The following is a 15,677-nucleotide window of genomic DNA, read 5'->3' on the forward strand; positions in this document are numbered from 1 at the left end:
TATCGATGAGGGCTTGAACGGGTACATCATCAACAAAAATTTCAACAAGGTTCGGTCGAGCAGCAGGGGTCAGCAGAGGTTTTGCAGTCCGAGTCGTCAACGCAGCCTCACCTCCGGGGCTGCATTGCTTAGTTTCCCGAGAAGCGGCCCGCGTAGGACGGGGACGAGGGACGTCGAGGTGTAGGCGAGCGGGACTGACGGCGTTGCGGCGAGGGCGAGCGGCTAGTGGTGTTTCCCCGAGAGGGAAGGCCGGCATGGTATGGTTCAGAAAGGGGCGACAGAGACCGAGAGTCTCGGTCGAAGCGACAATCAGCGTATGGTCGAGGCGAGGAGTACCAGCAGCTACTACGGCAGTGGCGGGAGATGTGACCGACCCGGGAGCAAGCAAAGCAAATCGGCCTGTCATCCGGTGTTCGCCACTCAGATGGGTTCCGATATCGACTCGGGAACGACTGGCGAGGTGCAGCAGAGGCAATGACAGGAGTGGTAGGGGTGGGACGTGGGCGGACGGCAGACTGGATGTCCATGTTGGCAATTTCTTGGCGGACAACAGCTTGAATGAGTGAGATGGTCATGTTGTCGTGCGTATGGGGACAGTGAGAACTTGAAGCCATAGCCTCAAGTTCACGGCGTATGACCTGTGTCAAGCTTGGCGTGGCAGGCGGATGTGATGCCGGAGGGTCGTTGCAGGAGGAAGTGGCAGCCGTATTGGGAAGTCGGTCGAAGCGTTGTACGATGCGTTTGCTCTTCGCTTGCTCAAAATTCCGGCATTCCTTTATGATGGATTCAACCGTTGAGCAGTTCCTGCAAAGCAGGAGGTTGAACGAATCGTCTGCGATGCCCTTCAAGATGTGTCCAACCCTATCGGCCTCTAGCATGTCCGCGTCCGCTTTACGGCAGAGAGCCAGAACGTCTTGAATATACGCGACGTACGATTAGGTTGGTGTCTGGACACGAGACGCTAGCTCTTGCTTGGCCTCCATTTGACGTCCCACAGGCCTTCCGAAAAGATCGCGTAGCTTTTCCTTGCAGGAGTCCGAGCTTGTAATTTCGGTTTCATGCGTCTCGAACCATACCTTCGCGGTTCCTCCCAAGTAAAAGATCAGGTTGGCCAGCAAATGTGTGGCATTCCACTTGTTGTGCTTACCGACGCGCTCATACGACGTCAGCCAGTCTTCGACGTCGACCTTGCCAGTGCCAGTGAAGATTCCCGGGTGACGTAGCTGGGTTATTACCACTTCCGCCGGTGTCTGAGAGGCGGAGGCAGCGTCAGCGTCGGAGGCAGCGTCAGTAGCCATAACAGCGGAACCGATGTGACGCCCGCTGCGAAGATCCAGGGCCGGCTTGTGGCGAGATTACCCCGCACTTCCACCAAAATGTTACGGGGAGAAAATATATGTATTTACAATATATACAGAGGGTTGCAGCTCTGTGGCCAGGGTGACACCATCTACCGAGCTCCGAGACACTTCAGCCTCTTCTTCCCCAACCAACTTCATTTTGTCCACAGCGGTACAAACTCGTACGTGACAATATCAGCGTACCTTGACTGCCTCCCTCGAGATTATAGGCCTGCCGAGAGGCTGCTATCACCTCCTTGGTGTTTGGCTCGTCCACAAGTTCGAGTCTCGGTACCAGGGATTCGAACGAAAGCAGGACTCTCGTGCCCAGCTCTCAAGCAGCTATCTCTCCTCATTCTGCACGAGACATACAAGGACCATTTTCACATTTACACCGATGGCTCGACAACTCTTGACGGATCTACAGGGGCTGTGATCTTCCCCGCAAAAGCCGTGACCCTTCAGTTTCAAACTTCTCACCGGACAACGTCGATTGCGGCGGAGCTTGCTGCACTTCGCTGCGCACTTCACATGATTCACGAAGACTTACCACCAAGATGGAGCATATTTACAGATTCGAAGGCCGCCCTGCATTGTCTGCTATCCGCTCTACGTCGTGGACCACAAGACTAACATGTGCTGGAAATAAGGCACCTTTGTCACCAACTAGCAGAAAAAGGACATGACATCACTTTTCAGTGGCTCCCAGGCCACTGCGGCATCATGGGCAACGAACAGGCCGATGAAGCTGCGAGGAGGGCTCACTAAAATGCTGTGAAGGAACCCATCCTGTTATCAAAAGCCGATGCAGCAACAAAGCTTCGCATAATCTCGCGTGATTCCACACGAGCCATGTGGAACACACCTGGTTTCCAACATACACGACTGCACCGCCTGGACCCATCCCTCCGACTACGCATTCCATCTGGACTTCCTCGAATCGAGACAACTGCTCTCTGCCGACGGTGGCTTGGAGTATCCTTTACGAATGCTTTTGCTTGTCGCATCGGAATGGCTGACAGTGCTGCCTGCGATACTTGCAGCAGCGAGGAAACAGTCCAACATATCCTGTGTCATTGTCCCCGCTACAGCTCCCAGAGACGTCGCTCGTAACGGAGTTGGCACGCCTCGACGACCGGCCGCTTTCTGAGCAGACGATTTTAGAATGCCGGCTGATACGGTCTTCACAGTAGAAGGCGACGAGGGCGCTACTGAAGTTCCTCCGGTCAAGCGACCTGTTTGAACGACTGTGACGCTCCTGAGTTCCTTTGTGTGTGTGTGTGTGTGTGTGTGTGTGTGTGCGTGCGTGCGTGCGTGCGCGTTTTTTTTTATTTAGGGGCGAAGCTCCTTAGGGTGTGGGTCGTTCCCTCCTCTGTAGAAGTAGTAGTAGTAGTAGTAGTATGTAGCCACCTGTAGTTTTATGAAGTGTTCACTGGATGGCGTTCCGGTTGCACTTACGGTTCCACTTCCGTTTCCGGTTCCGCTTCCGGTTCCACTTTGCACGCGTTCGGTGCGAACGCGGGCAAAACGCCGACGGCGTCGACAACAGTTCTGCGCGTTGCTGGTGCTGCTGCATGTCCAAGTTTATACAGCTGATAAAACTACCTTGAGTCTTTCGTTCCCGACGCGCGCTCTTTTAGGGGCGAAGCTCCTTATAGCGGCACCCGTTCGTCCCCGTCGTCGTAGTAGTAGTGTGTAACCAGTCTGAGAAAAAAAATTCCGAAGTTGTGTCCGTAGCGCGGAATCGAACCAGGGACCCCTCGCTTCCGAGCGCGCGGCGTTAGCCCACTACGCCACGAAGCGGACATGATGGACACACGCACCACGATGGCAATAAATACCCAACATTAACGAAAGGCCGCGTTTCTAGCGCGTTTCTAATGCGTTTGTGCTAGCGCGTTACGGCCCGTGTAAGAAGCTGGTGTAAGACGCTGTGGCCTCTCCGCCTTACGTTCAACGCGTTTCGAACGCGCTGCCCAAAGCGGTGGCAAGTCAAGTTCAAGTCGAGGAGCGTTTATGAATACGGGGGGTATACTCTCTCAGCAGTCATGTGATGGCGTCGGCAAACGCGGTTCACGTTCCGGCATGTGTAAATGGCTGCGTAAGACGCTGTGGCCGCTCCCCCTTACTAGAGAGTACTGCACGTTTCTAACGCGTTTGTGCTAGCGTCCCCTTAAGCGGGAGATCCGATGATTCCCTCCGGAGCTTCGCCCACTCATCATCATTCACCCCGTGGATATGCTGTGAATTTTTTCTCTCTCGTCCGTAGCTGTGGTTTACCCGAATGATCCCCCGGTGCTTCGCCCACTCATCATCATTCACTTCGTGGATATGCTGTGATTTTTTCTATTTTTTTTATCTCCATCTCTAAGTGTGTGCATTTTTCTTTATCTTTCTGTCTCCCCTTACCCCTTCCCCAGTGTAGGGTAGCAAACTGGATATCTACCTTCCGGTTAACCTCCCTGCTTTTCGCATCTCATTTATCTCTCTCTCTCTCTTTTCTAGGCCGTCCGCGAAGCGCAATTACCTTATGAACTAAATAATTTTTAAAGTAAATTGCGTCAGAAAATGCGTAAAGTACCACTTACACACAAGCTGCGGACATAATAGCTTCGTATTGTTATTGGAATGTGCGAGAAAACATCAATCGGTTACGCGGCAACTGAGAGAGAAAGCTCTTTTCCAGCTGTCGTTTAAGATATGTCGTATTGGCCGCGGCTGTTAGGTGGCGGTACCGTAAGCACAGTATACGTACATCCTGATTTTTGTAGGCCCTCCGCCTAGCGCAAGTGCGTTATTGAAGTGATTTAATTTCTCAAAGTAAAATGCGTCAGAAACTTCGTAAAGTACGACTTGCACAGAACCTACAGATCTGATAGCATCGGATTGTAATTCGAATATACGAGAACACATAATTCTGTTACGCGGAAACTCAAACACAAACCCTTTTTTTTTCAGCTACTGTTTTGTGGGTGAGCACGCCACTAATTTAGCGATTCTAATAGTGAACTCTGCCGCCACCATGCGACAAACTAGATGTTCTTCCCATGAAAGTGCGTGAGATTTTCTATATGGATGCGACGAAGGCCAATGAGCTCAACCGCGAAGTGCACACAGGACGTTCGACAAGTTGCTTTGTTTAAGATGTACGTTCGGCTTCATCGCTGCGCTCGGCAAGAATTCGGTTCTCAGCAGAATTACGCTTGTTCCTGCAAGATAGGGTCCTGACCATCGGTGACGATTTGCAATGTTGCAGATCACGCGACTTATCTTTTTACCAGTGTCAAAAATATTTCCCGATGTGGCATTTGCTTTGGTACGAGTAGTAAAAACATGTTAGCAGCGTATGTAAGACTCATTTAATTAGCATTTTTCTTTTGCACAGCACTACCTAACTATGTAGTTGGAAACGTGGTTTTGTGCAGTGGTTTAGTGCTGACTACATGGAACAAATTGAAAGGACCTTCTCTCCAGTACCTTCCATGTGAATTTCCACACTATCTAGAGAGTTATCAAGAAACAAAAATAAAATTGATGTGCTCAAACAGACTGTGGGCGATGATGACACATTCATTGAGTTACCTAAGGATACAAGTGTATAAAGAATTAACGGGAGAGCTTTTTTGTTTGTGTATAATGAATCCCCTTTTCCGTCTGCACACTACGCCTGACTGCATGGAACAAATTGAAAGGACCTTCTCTCCAGTACCTTCCATGTGAATTTCCACACTATCTAGAGAGTTATCAAGAAACAAAAATAAAATTGATGTGCTCAAACAGACTGTGGGCGATGATGACACATTCATTGAGTTACCTAAGGATACAAGTGTATAAAGAATTAACGGGAGAGCTTTTTTGTTTGTGTATAATGAATCCCCTTTTCCGTCTGCACACTACGCCTGACTGCATGGAACAAATTGAAAGGACCTTCTCTCCAGTACCTTCCATTTGAATTTCCACATTATCTAGAGAGTAATCAAGAAACAAAAATAAAATTGATGTGCTCGAACAGACTGTGGGCGATGATGACACATTCATTGAGTTACCTAAGGATACAAGTGTATAAAGAATTAACGGGAGAGCTTTTTTGTTTGTGTATAATGAATCCCCTTTTCCGTCTGCACACTACGCCTGACTGCATGGAACAAATTGAAAGGACCTTCTCTCCAGTACCTTCCATGTGAATTTCCACACTATCTAGAGAGTAATCAAGAAACAAAAATAAAATTGATGTGCTCGAACAGACTGTGGGCGATGATGACACATTCATTGAGTTACCTAAGGATACAAGTGTATAAAGAATTAACGGGAGAGCTTTTTTGTTTGTGTATAATGAATCCCCTTTTCCGTCTGCACACTACGCCTGACTGCATGGAACAAATTGAAAGGACCTTCTCTCCAGTACCTTCCATTTGAATTTCCACATTATCTAGAGAGTAATCAAGAAACAAAAATAAAATTGATGTGCTCGAACAGACTGTGGGCGATGATGACACATTCATTGAGTTACCTAAGGATACAAGTGTATAAAGAATTAACGGGAGAGCTTTTTTGTTTGTGTATAATGAATCCCCTTTTCCGTCTGCACACTACGCCTGACTGCATGGAACAAATTGAAAGGACCTTCTCTCCAGTACCTTCCATTTGAATTTCCACATTATCTAGAGAGTAATCAAGAAACAAAAATAAAATTGATGTGCTCGAACAGACTGTGGGCGATGATGACACATTCATTGAGTTACCTAAGGATACAAGTGTATAAAGAATTAACGGGAGAGCTTTTTTGTTTGTGTATAATGAATCCCCTTTTCCGTCTGCACACTACGCCTGACTGCATGGAACAAATTGAAAGGACCTTCTCTCCAGTACCTTCCATTTGAATTTCCACACTATCTAGAGAGTTATCAAGAAACAAAAATAAAATTGATGTGCTCAAACAGACTGTGGGCGATGATGACACATTCATTGAGTTACCTAAGGATACAAGTGTATAAAGAATTAACGGGAGAGCTTTTTTGTTTGTGTATAATGAATCCCCTTTTCCGTCTGCACACTACGCCTGACTGCATGGAACAAATTGAAAGGACCTTCTCTCCAGTACCTTCCATGTGAATTTCCACACTATCTAGAGAGTTATCAAGAAACAAAATAAAATTGATGTGCTCAAACAGACTGTGGGCGATGATGACACATTCATAGAGTTACCTAAGGATACAAGTGTATAAAGAATTAACGGAGAGCTTTTTGTTTGTGTATAATGAATCCCCTTTTCCGTCTGCACACTACGCCTGACTGCATGGAACAAATTGAAAGGACCTTCTCTCCAGTACCTTCCATGTGAATTTCCACATTATCTAGAGAGTAATCAAGAAACAAAAATAAAATTGATGTGCTCGAACAGACTGTGGGCGATGATGACACATTCATTGAGTTACCTAAGGATACAAGTGTATAAAGAATTAATGGGAGAGTTTTATGTTTGTGTATAATGAATCCCCTTTTCCGTCTGCACACTACGCCTGACTGCATGGAACAAATTGAAAGGACCTTCTCTCCAGTACCTTCCATGTGAATTTCCACACTATCTAGAGAGTTATCAAGAAACAAAAATAAAATTGATGTGCTCAAACAGACTGTGGGCGATGATGACACATTCATTGAGTTACCTAAGGATACAAGTGTATAAAGAATTAACGGGAGAGCTTTTTGTTTGTGTATAATGAATCCCCTTTTCCGTCTGCACACTACGCCTGACTGCATGGAACAAATTGAAAGGACCTTCTCTCCAGTACCTTCCATTTGAATTTCCACACTATCTAGAGAGTTATCAAGAAACAAAAATAAAATTGATGTGCTCAAACAGACTGTGGGCGATGATGACACATTCATTGAGTTACCTAAGGATACAAGTGTATAAAGAATTAACGGGAGAGCTTTTTTGTTTGTGTATAATGAATCCCCTTTTCCGTCTGCACACTACGCCTGACTGCATGGAACAAATTGAAAGGACCTTCTCTCCAGTACCTTCCATGTGAATTTCCACATTATCTAGAGAGTAATCAAGAAACAAAAATAAAATTGATGTGCTCAAACAGACTGTGGGCGATGATGACACATTCATTGAGTTACCTAAGGATACAAGTGTATAAAGAATTAACGGGAGAGCTTTTTGTTTGTGTATAATGAATCCCCTTTTCCGTCTGCACACTACGCCTGACTGCATGGAACAAATTGAAAGGACCTTCTCTCCAGTACCTTCCATGTGAATTTCCACACTATCTAGAGAGTTATCAGAAACAAAATAAAATTGATGTGCTCAAACAGACTGTGGGCGATGATGACACATTCATTGAGTTACCTAAGGATACAAGTGTATAAAGAATTAACGGGAGAGCTTTTTTGTTTGTGTATAATGAATCCCCTTTTCCGTCTGCACACTACGCCTGACTGCATGGAACAAATTGAAAGGACCTTCTCTCCAGTACCTTCCATGTGAATTTCCACACTATCTAGAGAGTTATCAAGAAACAAAAATAAAATTGATGTGCTCAAACAGACTGTGGGCGATGATGACACATTCATTGAGTTACCTAAGGATACAAGTGTATAAAGAATTAACGGGAGAGCTTTTTTGTTTGTGTATAATGAATCCCCTTTTCCGTCTGCACACTACGCCTGACTGCATGGAACAAATTGAAAGGACCTTCTCTCCAGTACCTTCCATGTGAATTTCCACACTATCTAGAGAGTAATCAAGAAACAAAAATAAAATTGATGTGCTCAAACAGACTGTGGGCGATGATGACACATTCATTGAGTTACCTAAGGATACAAGTGTATAAAGAATTAACGGGAGAGCTTTTTGTTTGTGTATAATGAATCCCCTTTTCCGTCTGCACACTACGCCTGACTGCATGGAACAAATTGAAAGGACCTTCTCTCCAGTACCTTCCATGTGAATTTCCACACTATCTAGAGAGTTATCAAGAAACAAAAATAAAATTGATGTGCTCAAACAGACTGTGGGCGATGATGACACATTCATTGAGTTACCTAAGGATACAAGTGTATAAAGAATTAACGGGAGAGCTTTTTTGTTTGTGTATAATGAATCCCCTTTTCCGTCTGCACACTACGCCTGACTGCATGGAACAAATTGAAAGGACCTTCTCTCCAGTACCTTCCATGTGAATTTCCACACTATCTAGAGAGTTAATCAAGAAACAAAAATAAAATTGATGTGCTCAAACAGACTGTGGGCGATGATGACACATTCATTGAGTTACCTAAGGATACAAGTGTATAAAGAATTAACGGGAGAGCTTTTTTGTTTGTGTATAATGAATCCCCTTTTCCGTCTGCACACTACGCCTGACTGCATGGAACAAATTGAAAGGACCTTCTCTCCAGTACCTTCCATGTGAATTTCCACACTATCTAGAGAGTTATCAAGAAACAAAAATAAAATTGATGTGCTCAAACAGACTGTGGGCGATGATGACACATTCATTGAGTTACCTAAGGATACAAGTGTATAAAGAATTAACGGGAGAGCTTTTTTGTTTGTGTATAATGAATCCCCTTTTCCGTCTGCACACTACGCCTGACTGCATGGAACAAATTGAAAGGACCTTCTCTCCAGTACCTTCCATTTGAATTTCCACATTATCTAGAGAGTAATCAAGAAACAAAAATAAAATTGATGTGCTCGAACAGACTGTGGGCGATGATGACACATTCATTGAGTTACCTAAGGATACAAGTGTATAAAGAATTAATGGGAGAGTTTTATGTTTGTGTATAATAAATTCCTTTTTCTTTTTGTGTGTTCCAGGCGAGGATCAATACGAAGTGCACGTATGGGATAGTAAAGTTAATGATACAAACCAAGCGTGCATGCAAAAATATGATGATTTAAAAACTGGAAAAGGATCCTACGAAGTTTATTCTACCAGCTGCAAGACTGCCGCCTGAAAACATTGAGCTGCAACCTTTTCAGAAGATGAGCCCCTTAGCGAAAAAAAAATCATCTGAAAAGTACATTTTGTAGGATGTAGCAGTAAAATGGAGCATGTTTAAAAATCAAAGAACACGTCTGTTTGTTTTCCCCGCATCCTTCATAAAAATTCTTGACAACCCCAAGAGGCTCTCTCGGACGTTCTCCTGCTCTAAGCCGCAACTATTTTTTCGCCCTTGCTTTCGAGGTTCTTCACGAAACAAGAAGCCAGTGACCTCCTTGTCGTCTACGTCAGTAGAATGTATTTTTTAATTTTTTATTTATTTATTTATTTATTTATTTTTTATTTACTTACAATACATCAAAGACCCCAGTGAAATGGTTTTAAATCAGGTGAGTGCTATTACATCATTATGGATGTTAAAGGCTATACCTTTCTCAATCGCAGCCTTTGAAGTCGGTGCTACTGGAGTTGAGCGCAACTTCACGAATTCGCATTTAAGTAACTGCGCTGAATACTCTACCAAAATTCTGTGCAGCCCCTACGAGCGCATTGCTTACACCGATCCAGCCCATAAGGGGGCATTTAAATACGAAGAGTAGAAATAACTGAGAGGGAGCATGATGACATAAAATTAAAGCCAGAAAAACTTAACCAAACACGTGACCATGTCACGGTAAGTTTTAGTCTCATCCGGCGCTGCGCTAGCCGCGCTGCGCGGCTACGAAGACGGTAGATGAATTAGTTGCAATAAACGAGCGAAGTTGCACAAGCACATCGCGACGAAATGTGCACGTGCACCGAGCAGTTCGTAACTTACCCGAACAAGGGCACGCCGAATAAAACTAGGATGCCTCAATCTCCTCCTCGCCCACCCCTCCGTTCAGGGTGGGGACATTCTTTGAAGAACCTGTCAAACTCCGCAACCGGTATTCGGAGCCACTGTCCGCCATTGCACAGCCCACTTTCCGTGGGACCAGCGCGTGGTAACCTTGCGCGGCCACCCGGCCGCAGCCTTCGGCACAGAATGCCTGGGTGTTTGCCATTGTGCCCGAACCACCCCAGAGATGGTTGGAGAATGTTTCACTTATAAACACAGCCGAAAAGAGGGCTTCAGTGGATCGCGAAAGTCAAGCGCGTAAAGCATCGAATGTCAAGCGTCATCAAAGTGGTTCACTCGTGTGAACATTGCAAGACTGCAGTCTTGGGGTCCAGCAGCAGCGAGCGTGCATATAAACAGCACTGAACTAATATGTTTAGGATGGCAACAACTTTCACTGTGCGAGTGATGCAGTTATGAGCACCCTAAATTCTTGTGAAAAGCTTTTCACGGGCATCACCCTCCACCACTTGGACGGAGAGCGCGCTCACCTTGAAAGCACCATTGCAGGCTCAGTACATATCTCAGCAAGTTGTTGCAGTTCAATCTAGAAACATGCGAGCAGCACAGGTATGCCGCGGAGAAAATGCTCGGGTCAACGAAGGCGAGATGGTGACTGCACATACATCTTAAAAATAAACTATGGTGTTTTACGTGCCAAAACCACGATCTGATTATGAGGCACGCCGTAGTGGGGGACTCCGGAAATTTGGACCACCTGGGGTTCTTTACCGTGCACCTTAATCTAAGTGCACGGGTGTTTTCGCATTTCGCCCCCATCGAAATGCGGCCGCCGTGGCCAGGATCACATACACTTTAGCCAAGTTGGAGCAAGAGTAGGTAATGAAGGGGGAAGCAAGAAATGTGCAGGAGTAAGCATGTCGTCTCCTTTGCATAGCCACAGCATATGCCCTTTCACATTACTTTAAGAATAGCCTCGTAATTCTGCCTCCTTTCTCAATAAATTTTCTTCGTGCTATGCAGTTGCTGTTTTTTTTTCCTAAAATTATTTGCATTTTATGCTGCAAAGCTATCTTGCCTCTTCTGACTAGGACCAGTTGTCCAACTGCAATAAATAAAAGCTTTCAAAAGTTTGCTGTGTCTGCTCACTACGCCTGTTCTTCCATACTACGGGTGCATTAGAAGCTAGCGTGAAAATAGCTCCTCAAGTATATTTACCAGCCCTCACTTGCCGTTCATTAAGTTGTTTGTGTTTTATGGTTTCAACAATTCAAATTCGTATTTTATTGCTTCGTGATGACACTTTAGTAAAACTTAATTGTTTCAGCGCACTATGCTTGAGGAAGGAACATCTACAGCGCGCCTACGCTAAAGATAACGAGCCTACACTCCGCCAGTAAAGATCACTCAACAGAGCAAGAGAGAGAGATGTTTATTTGAGGAAAGGCAGAGACGTCGGCCTGAGCGATAGTTTGCTCTGGCCTGCTACTCTACACTAGGAAAGGGGGGGGGGGGGGGGGGGCATAACGATGAATGATGATAAGCAGGTGCGTATGTACATGTTCATCACGTTGGGGTCATTCTAGAGTCGTGCGTCCAGTCCAGCGGCTTGAAAGAAGGCTATAGTCGCTGCTATGACCACAGCAGCGCAAAAAATTGAGGCTAGTTGGTTCATGTTTACTTTGAGGTATTGAATGCACTACAGGAAAGTGCCTTGAGACTTAAATGCGTCCAGTAAATTTTTGTGTCCGTCGTGTTTTTTTAATACGTTTAGGTCAGCGCGTTCTGACATTTAAAGATCTGTCAACTACGGCATGTGCCACACGTGGCGCGAGAAGACAGCGATCCACGTCGCATACTTTCTACGCGTACAATTACAGCACTATACCTTGAAGCAAAACATCTCACGTGTACAGAATGATGTCACGTCACAACATAGGTTGGCCAAAACTATACAATTGAAAAGTGAGCTTCACGAATCTAATGTTAAACCCTGTCAACTCCAAAAAATTATTTCAGCCAGAAATGCATCTGCGGACTAGGATCTAGTGGTATGCTCGCGTGCTTGCAGCGCGCTACCCCATATGATGGGCTAAGATTGGACGTTGTTGGCGAGGACGCGGTTGGCCCCACCCTAGACGGAGCAGTGGGCGAGCAGGACATCGAGGTACCCTAACGAAGGTAATCGGGAACCAAGCACTCTGGGACAAGTGCGCCGAACCCAGAGTCATATGTTGGCTGCCTTTTGAGAGAGAAAATGTGAAAAGGACTGCTTCACTAAGAATTGGCTTGCTGAGGCTGGTTGCATGACATTGCACTCCCCCCTAATTTATGAGTTCCTTTTTTGAGTGTTTAACATTTGTTTTTCCGGTAGCCCTCAACCATTACAATATTTATTGAAAATGGAAACTTAGGCGTGGCTTCACCTGCGAAGAACCATGTTTTTAATAACAAAAAGCTTTTCTTTTCCAAATGTACGAGGCCTCAACGTGAAAGATTCTGCCATCAAATATTGTTCATTTATGAACTTTCGTATGAAAATATCTCAGCGTTTGTCCGGCAGAAATCTTTAGCGCACAACAGGGAACTCATGGCTACATTTCGCTTTTCCACTTCAAAGCCGGAACAGTAGATACAGGTTGCTTCCACTGGTTGCTGCTCAATGCAGGCGGCGAATTTTCATTGCCACCAAAGGTAACGAGGCTCTTCTTAGTCGAACAATATATTTACATGAATATTCGCCAAGATAATTTCCAATAGAATTAGGGCAACACTTGACTTCAGTCAACCAAGAGAACAGGCTGGCTTCTGGAAGGGATATTCTACGATGGATCATATCCATGTCATCAATAAGGTAATCGAGAAATCTGCGGAGTACAATCAACCTCTCTGTATGGCTTTCATTGATTATGAAAATCATTTGATTCAGTAGAGATACCAGCAGTCATAGAGGCATTGCGTAATCAAGGAGTGCAGGAGTCATACGTGAATATCTCGGCAAATATCTACAAAGATTCCACAGCTACCTTGGTTCTCCACAAGAAAAGTAGAAAGTTATTTATCAAGAAAGTGGTCAGGCAAGGAGACACAATCTCTCCAATGCTATTCACTGCATGCTTAAAAGAAGTATTCAAGCTCTTAGACTGGGAAGACTTACGAGTGAGGATCAACGGCAAACATCTCAGCAACCTTTGGTTTCCAGATGACATTGTGCTATTCAGCAACAATGGGGACGAATTACAACAAATGATTGAGGACCTTAACCGAGAAAGTGTAAGAGTGGGGTTGAAAATTAATATACAGAAAACAAAGATAATGTTCAATAGCCTGGCAAGAGAACAAGAATTCAGAATCACCAGTCAGCCTCTAGAATCTGTAAATGAGTACGTTTATCTAGGTCAATTACTCACAGGGGACCCTGATCATGAGAAGGAAATTCACAGAAGAAAAAAATTGGGTTGGATGGCATACGGCAGACATTGCCAAATCTTGACTGGGAGCTTGCCACTGTCGTTGAAGAGAAAAGTGTACAATCATTGCATTCTACCGGTGCTAACATATGGGGCAGAAATTTGGAGTTTAACCAATACGCTCGAGAACAAGTTAAGGACCGCACAAAGAGCAATGTAACGAAAAATGTTAGGCCTAACGTTAAGAGAGAGGAGGAGAGCGGCGTGGATCAGAGAGCAAATGGGGATAGCCGATATTCTAATTTACATTAAGAGAAAAAAATGAAGCTGTGTAGGCCATGTAATGCACAGCAGGGATAACCGGTGGACCATAACAGTTACAGAAGGGATACCTAGAGAACGGAAGCGCAGTCGAGGATGGCAGAAAACTAGGCATGGTGATGAAATTGGGAAATTTGCAGGCGCAAGTTGGAATCAGCTAGCGCAAGACAGGTGTAATTGAAGATCGCAGGGAGAGGCCTTCGTCCTGCAGTGAACATAAATATAAGCTGATGATAATGATGGTGATAAACGAAGCAAGACATAAGGGGAGGTGCAGTAAATGTTTCATTTCATTTCATTTTATTTCCTTAAAGACCCCGTAGTAGGGGCATTAGATAAGGGGTAGGGATACAACATATACAAAGAAGTGTTACAATTCTTTCAAGCGTTAAATAGAAAGTTGTTACATATTGAAGAAATTGTGACGAGGAGGTGATGGCAGGCACTTGATGAGGAAGGGCATTCCTGTCTTTAGATGTTCTATAGAAAACGAGGCTGAAATGTATTTGTGCGTGAGTGTGGTTCTGCTACCTGCAGTGGATGGCCAATGCGTTATTACCGGCTTGATGGAGGGACAATGTATGGTGCGCAAGCAAGCGATCAATAATGAAACCTGTGGAAGAGGGAGAAGGTGGCAATGAGGTGACGAAACGATAGAAGAGATAAGGAAGCCTCTTTTACAGTGAAGTTGTTAAGGGCTGGGTTCCAGGAGATATGCGTCAGTGTACACCAGAAGTAGGCAACAATTTTGTGGCGTCTCGTTAATTTGTGGCGTTTCACTCACTTGTTATATACGAAAATTTGCATGGAAGGGTAAAATATATGACTAACATGACTACCCACCGCGGTGGCTCAGTTAGCTAAGGTGTTGCGCTGCTGAGCACAAGATCGCGGGATCGAATCCTGGCCGCGGCCGCCACATTTCGATGGAGGCGAAATGCAAAACCACCCGTGAGCTTGCATTGTAGTGCAAGTTAAAAAACCCCAGGTGGTCAAAATTAATCCGGAGCCTTCCACTACGGTGTGCCTCATAATCAGAACTGGTTTTGGGACGTAAGACCCAAGAAAGAAGACTAACATGACTGATAGGTCGTGACATCAATAACATCACATGCTCGTCAGTTACGTAACGATTAACGATAATAAAATCACGTGTAGCGCATACCCGCATTGGTTATGCGGGTATGAGCCAGGGACAAGAAAGAAGGAAAGAAGGGAGCAAAGAAAGAAAGAAAGAAAGAGATAAGGAAGGAAGGGTACAGATCTCGTCGGCGTCGCGCCCACGCCTCAGACTGGGCGCAGCAAACGCACATACTTGGCTATCGCACCGGGAGAAAACAAGACGCACTGCGTCTTTGCTCTTTGACGAGTATGCCGAAGACGCTCAATGTAGTCAATAATGATAACACGAGGTCTGTTAGAAAAGTATCTGACCTTTGGTCTAAGAAAAAAACTGGCATAACTGGAGCGTTGAAAACCTAATCACCCTCAATTTAGTCTCCTTGGGACTCCACACACTGCTCCCAGCGGTGCTACCATTGTTGGAAGCATTCCGAGAAGGCCTCTTCCGGAATGGAGTTTAGCTCAATTGCCGTTGCAGCCATAATGTTCTCTCTTGTCTGAAATCGCGCTCCTTTCAATGGCCTCTTCATTTTGGGAAACAGCCAGAAGTCGCAGGGGGTCATATCAGGAGAGTAAGGAGCCTGTTGAACTACAGGAGTCTGTTTTTTCGCCAAAAAAATCTGAATCAAGTGCGAGGAATGTGCAGGAGCATTGTCGTGGTGGATGCGCCAATTTCCTGTTGGCC

The 15,677-nt window shown here is 45.2% G+C and overlaps 1 protein-coding gene across 4 annotated transcripts in view; it reads left to right on the forward strand.

The window, feature by feature from the left end:
* The window catches only part of LOC119450602 (uncharacterized), a 126,765-nt gene extending 117,342 nt beyond the window's left edge, over positions 1-9,423 (forward strand). For all 4 annotated transcript variants that reach the window (XM_049666016.1, XM_049666014.1, XM_049666015.1 and 1 more), the window contains exon 5: positions 9,175-9,423. In XM_049666016.1, the coding sequence (XP_049521973.1) occupies positions 9,175-9,314 (140 nt within the window). In that variant the 3' untranslated portion in view covers positions 9,315-9,423. The remainder of the gene's footprint in view (positions 1-9,174) is intronic.
* Positions 9,424-15,677: the final 6,254 nt, after the last annotated feature.

The sequence above is a fragment of the Dermacentor silvarum genome, chromosome 4 (assembly GCF_013339745.2).
Source record: "Dermacentor silvarum isolate Dsil-2018 chromosome 4, BIME_Dsil_1.4, whole genome shotgun sequence".
Classification (NCBI taxonomy): Eukaryota; Metazoa; Arthropoda; class Arachnida; order Ixodida; family Ixodidae; genus Dermacentor; species Dermacentor silvarum.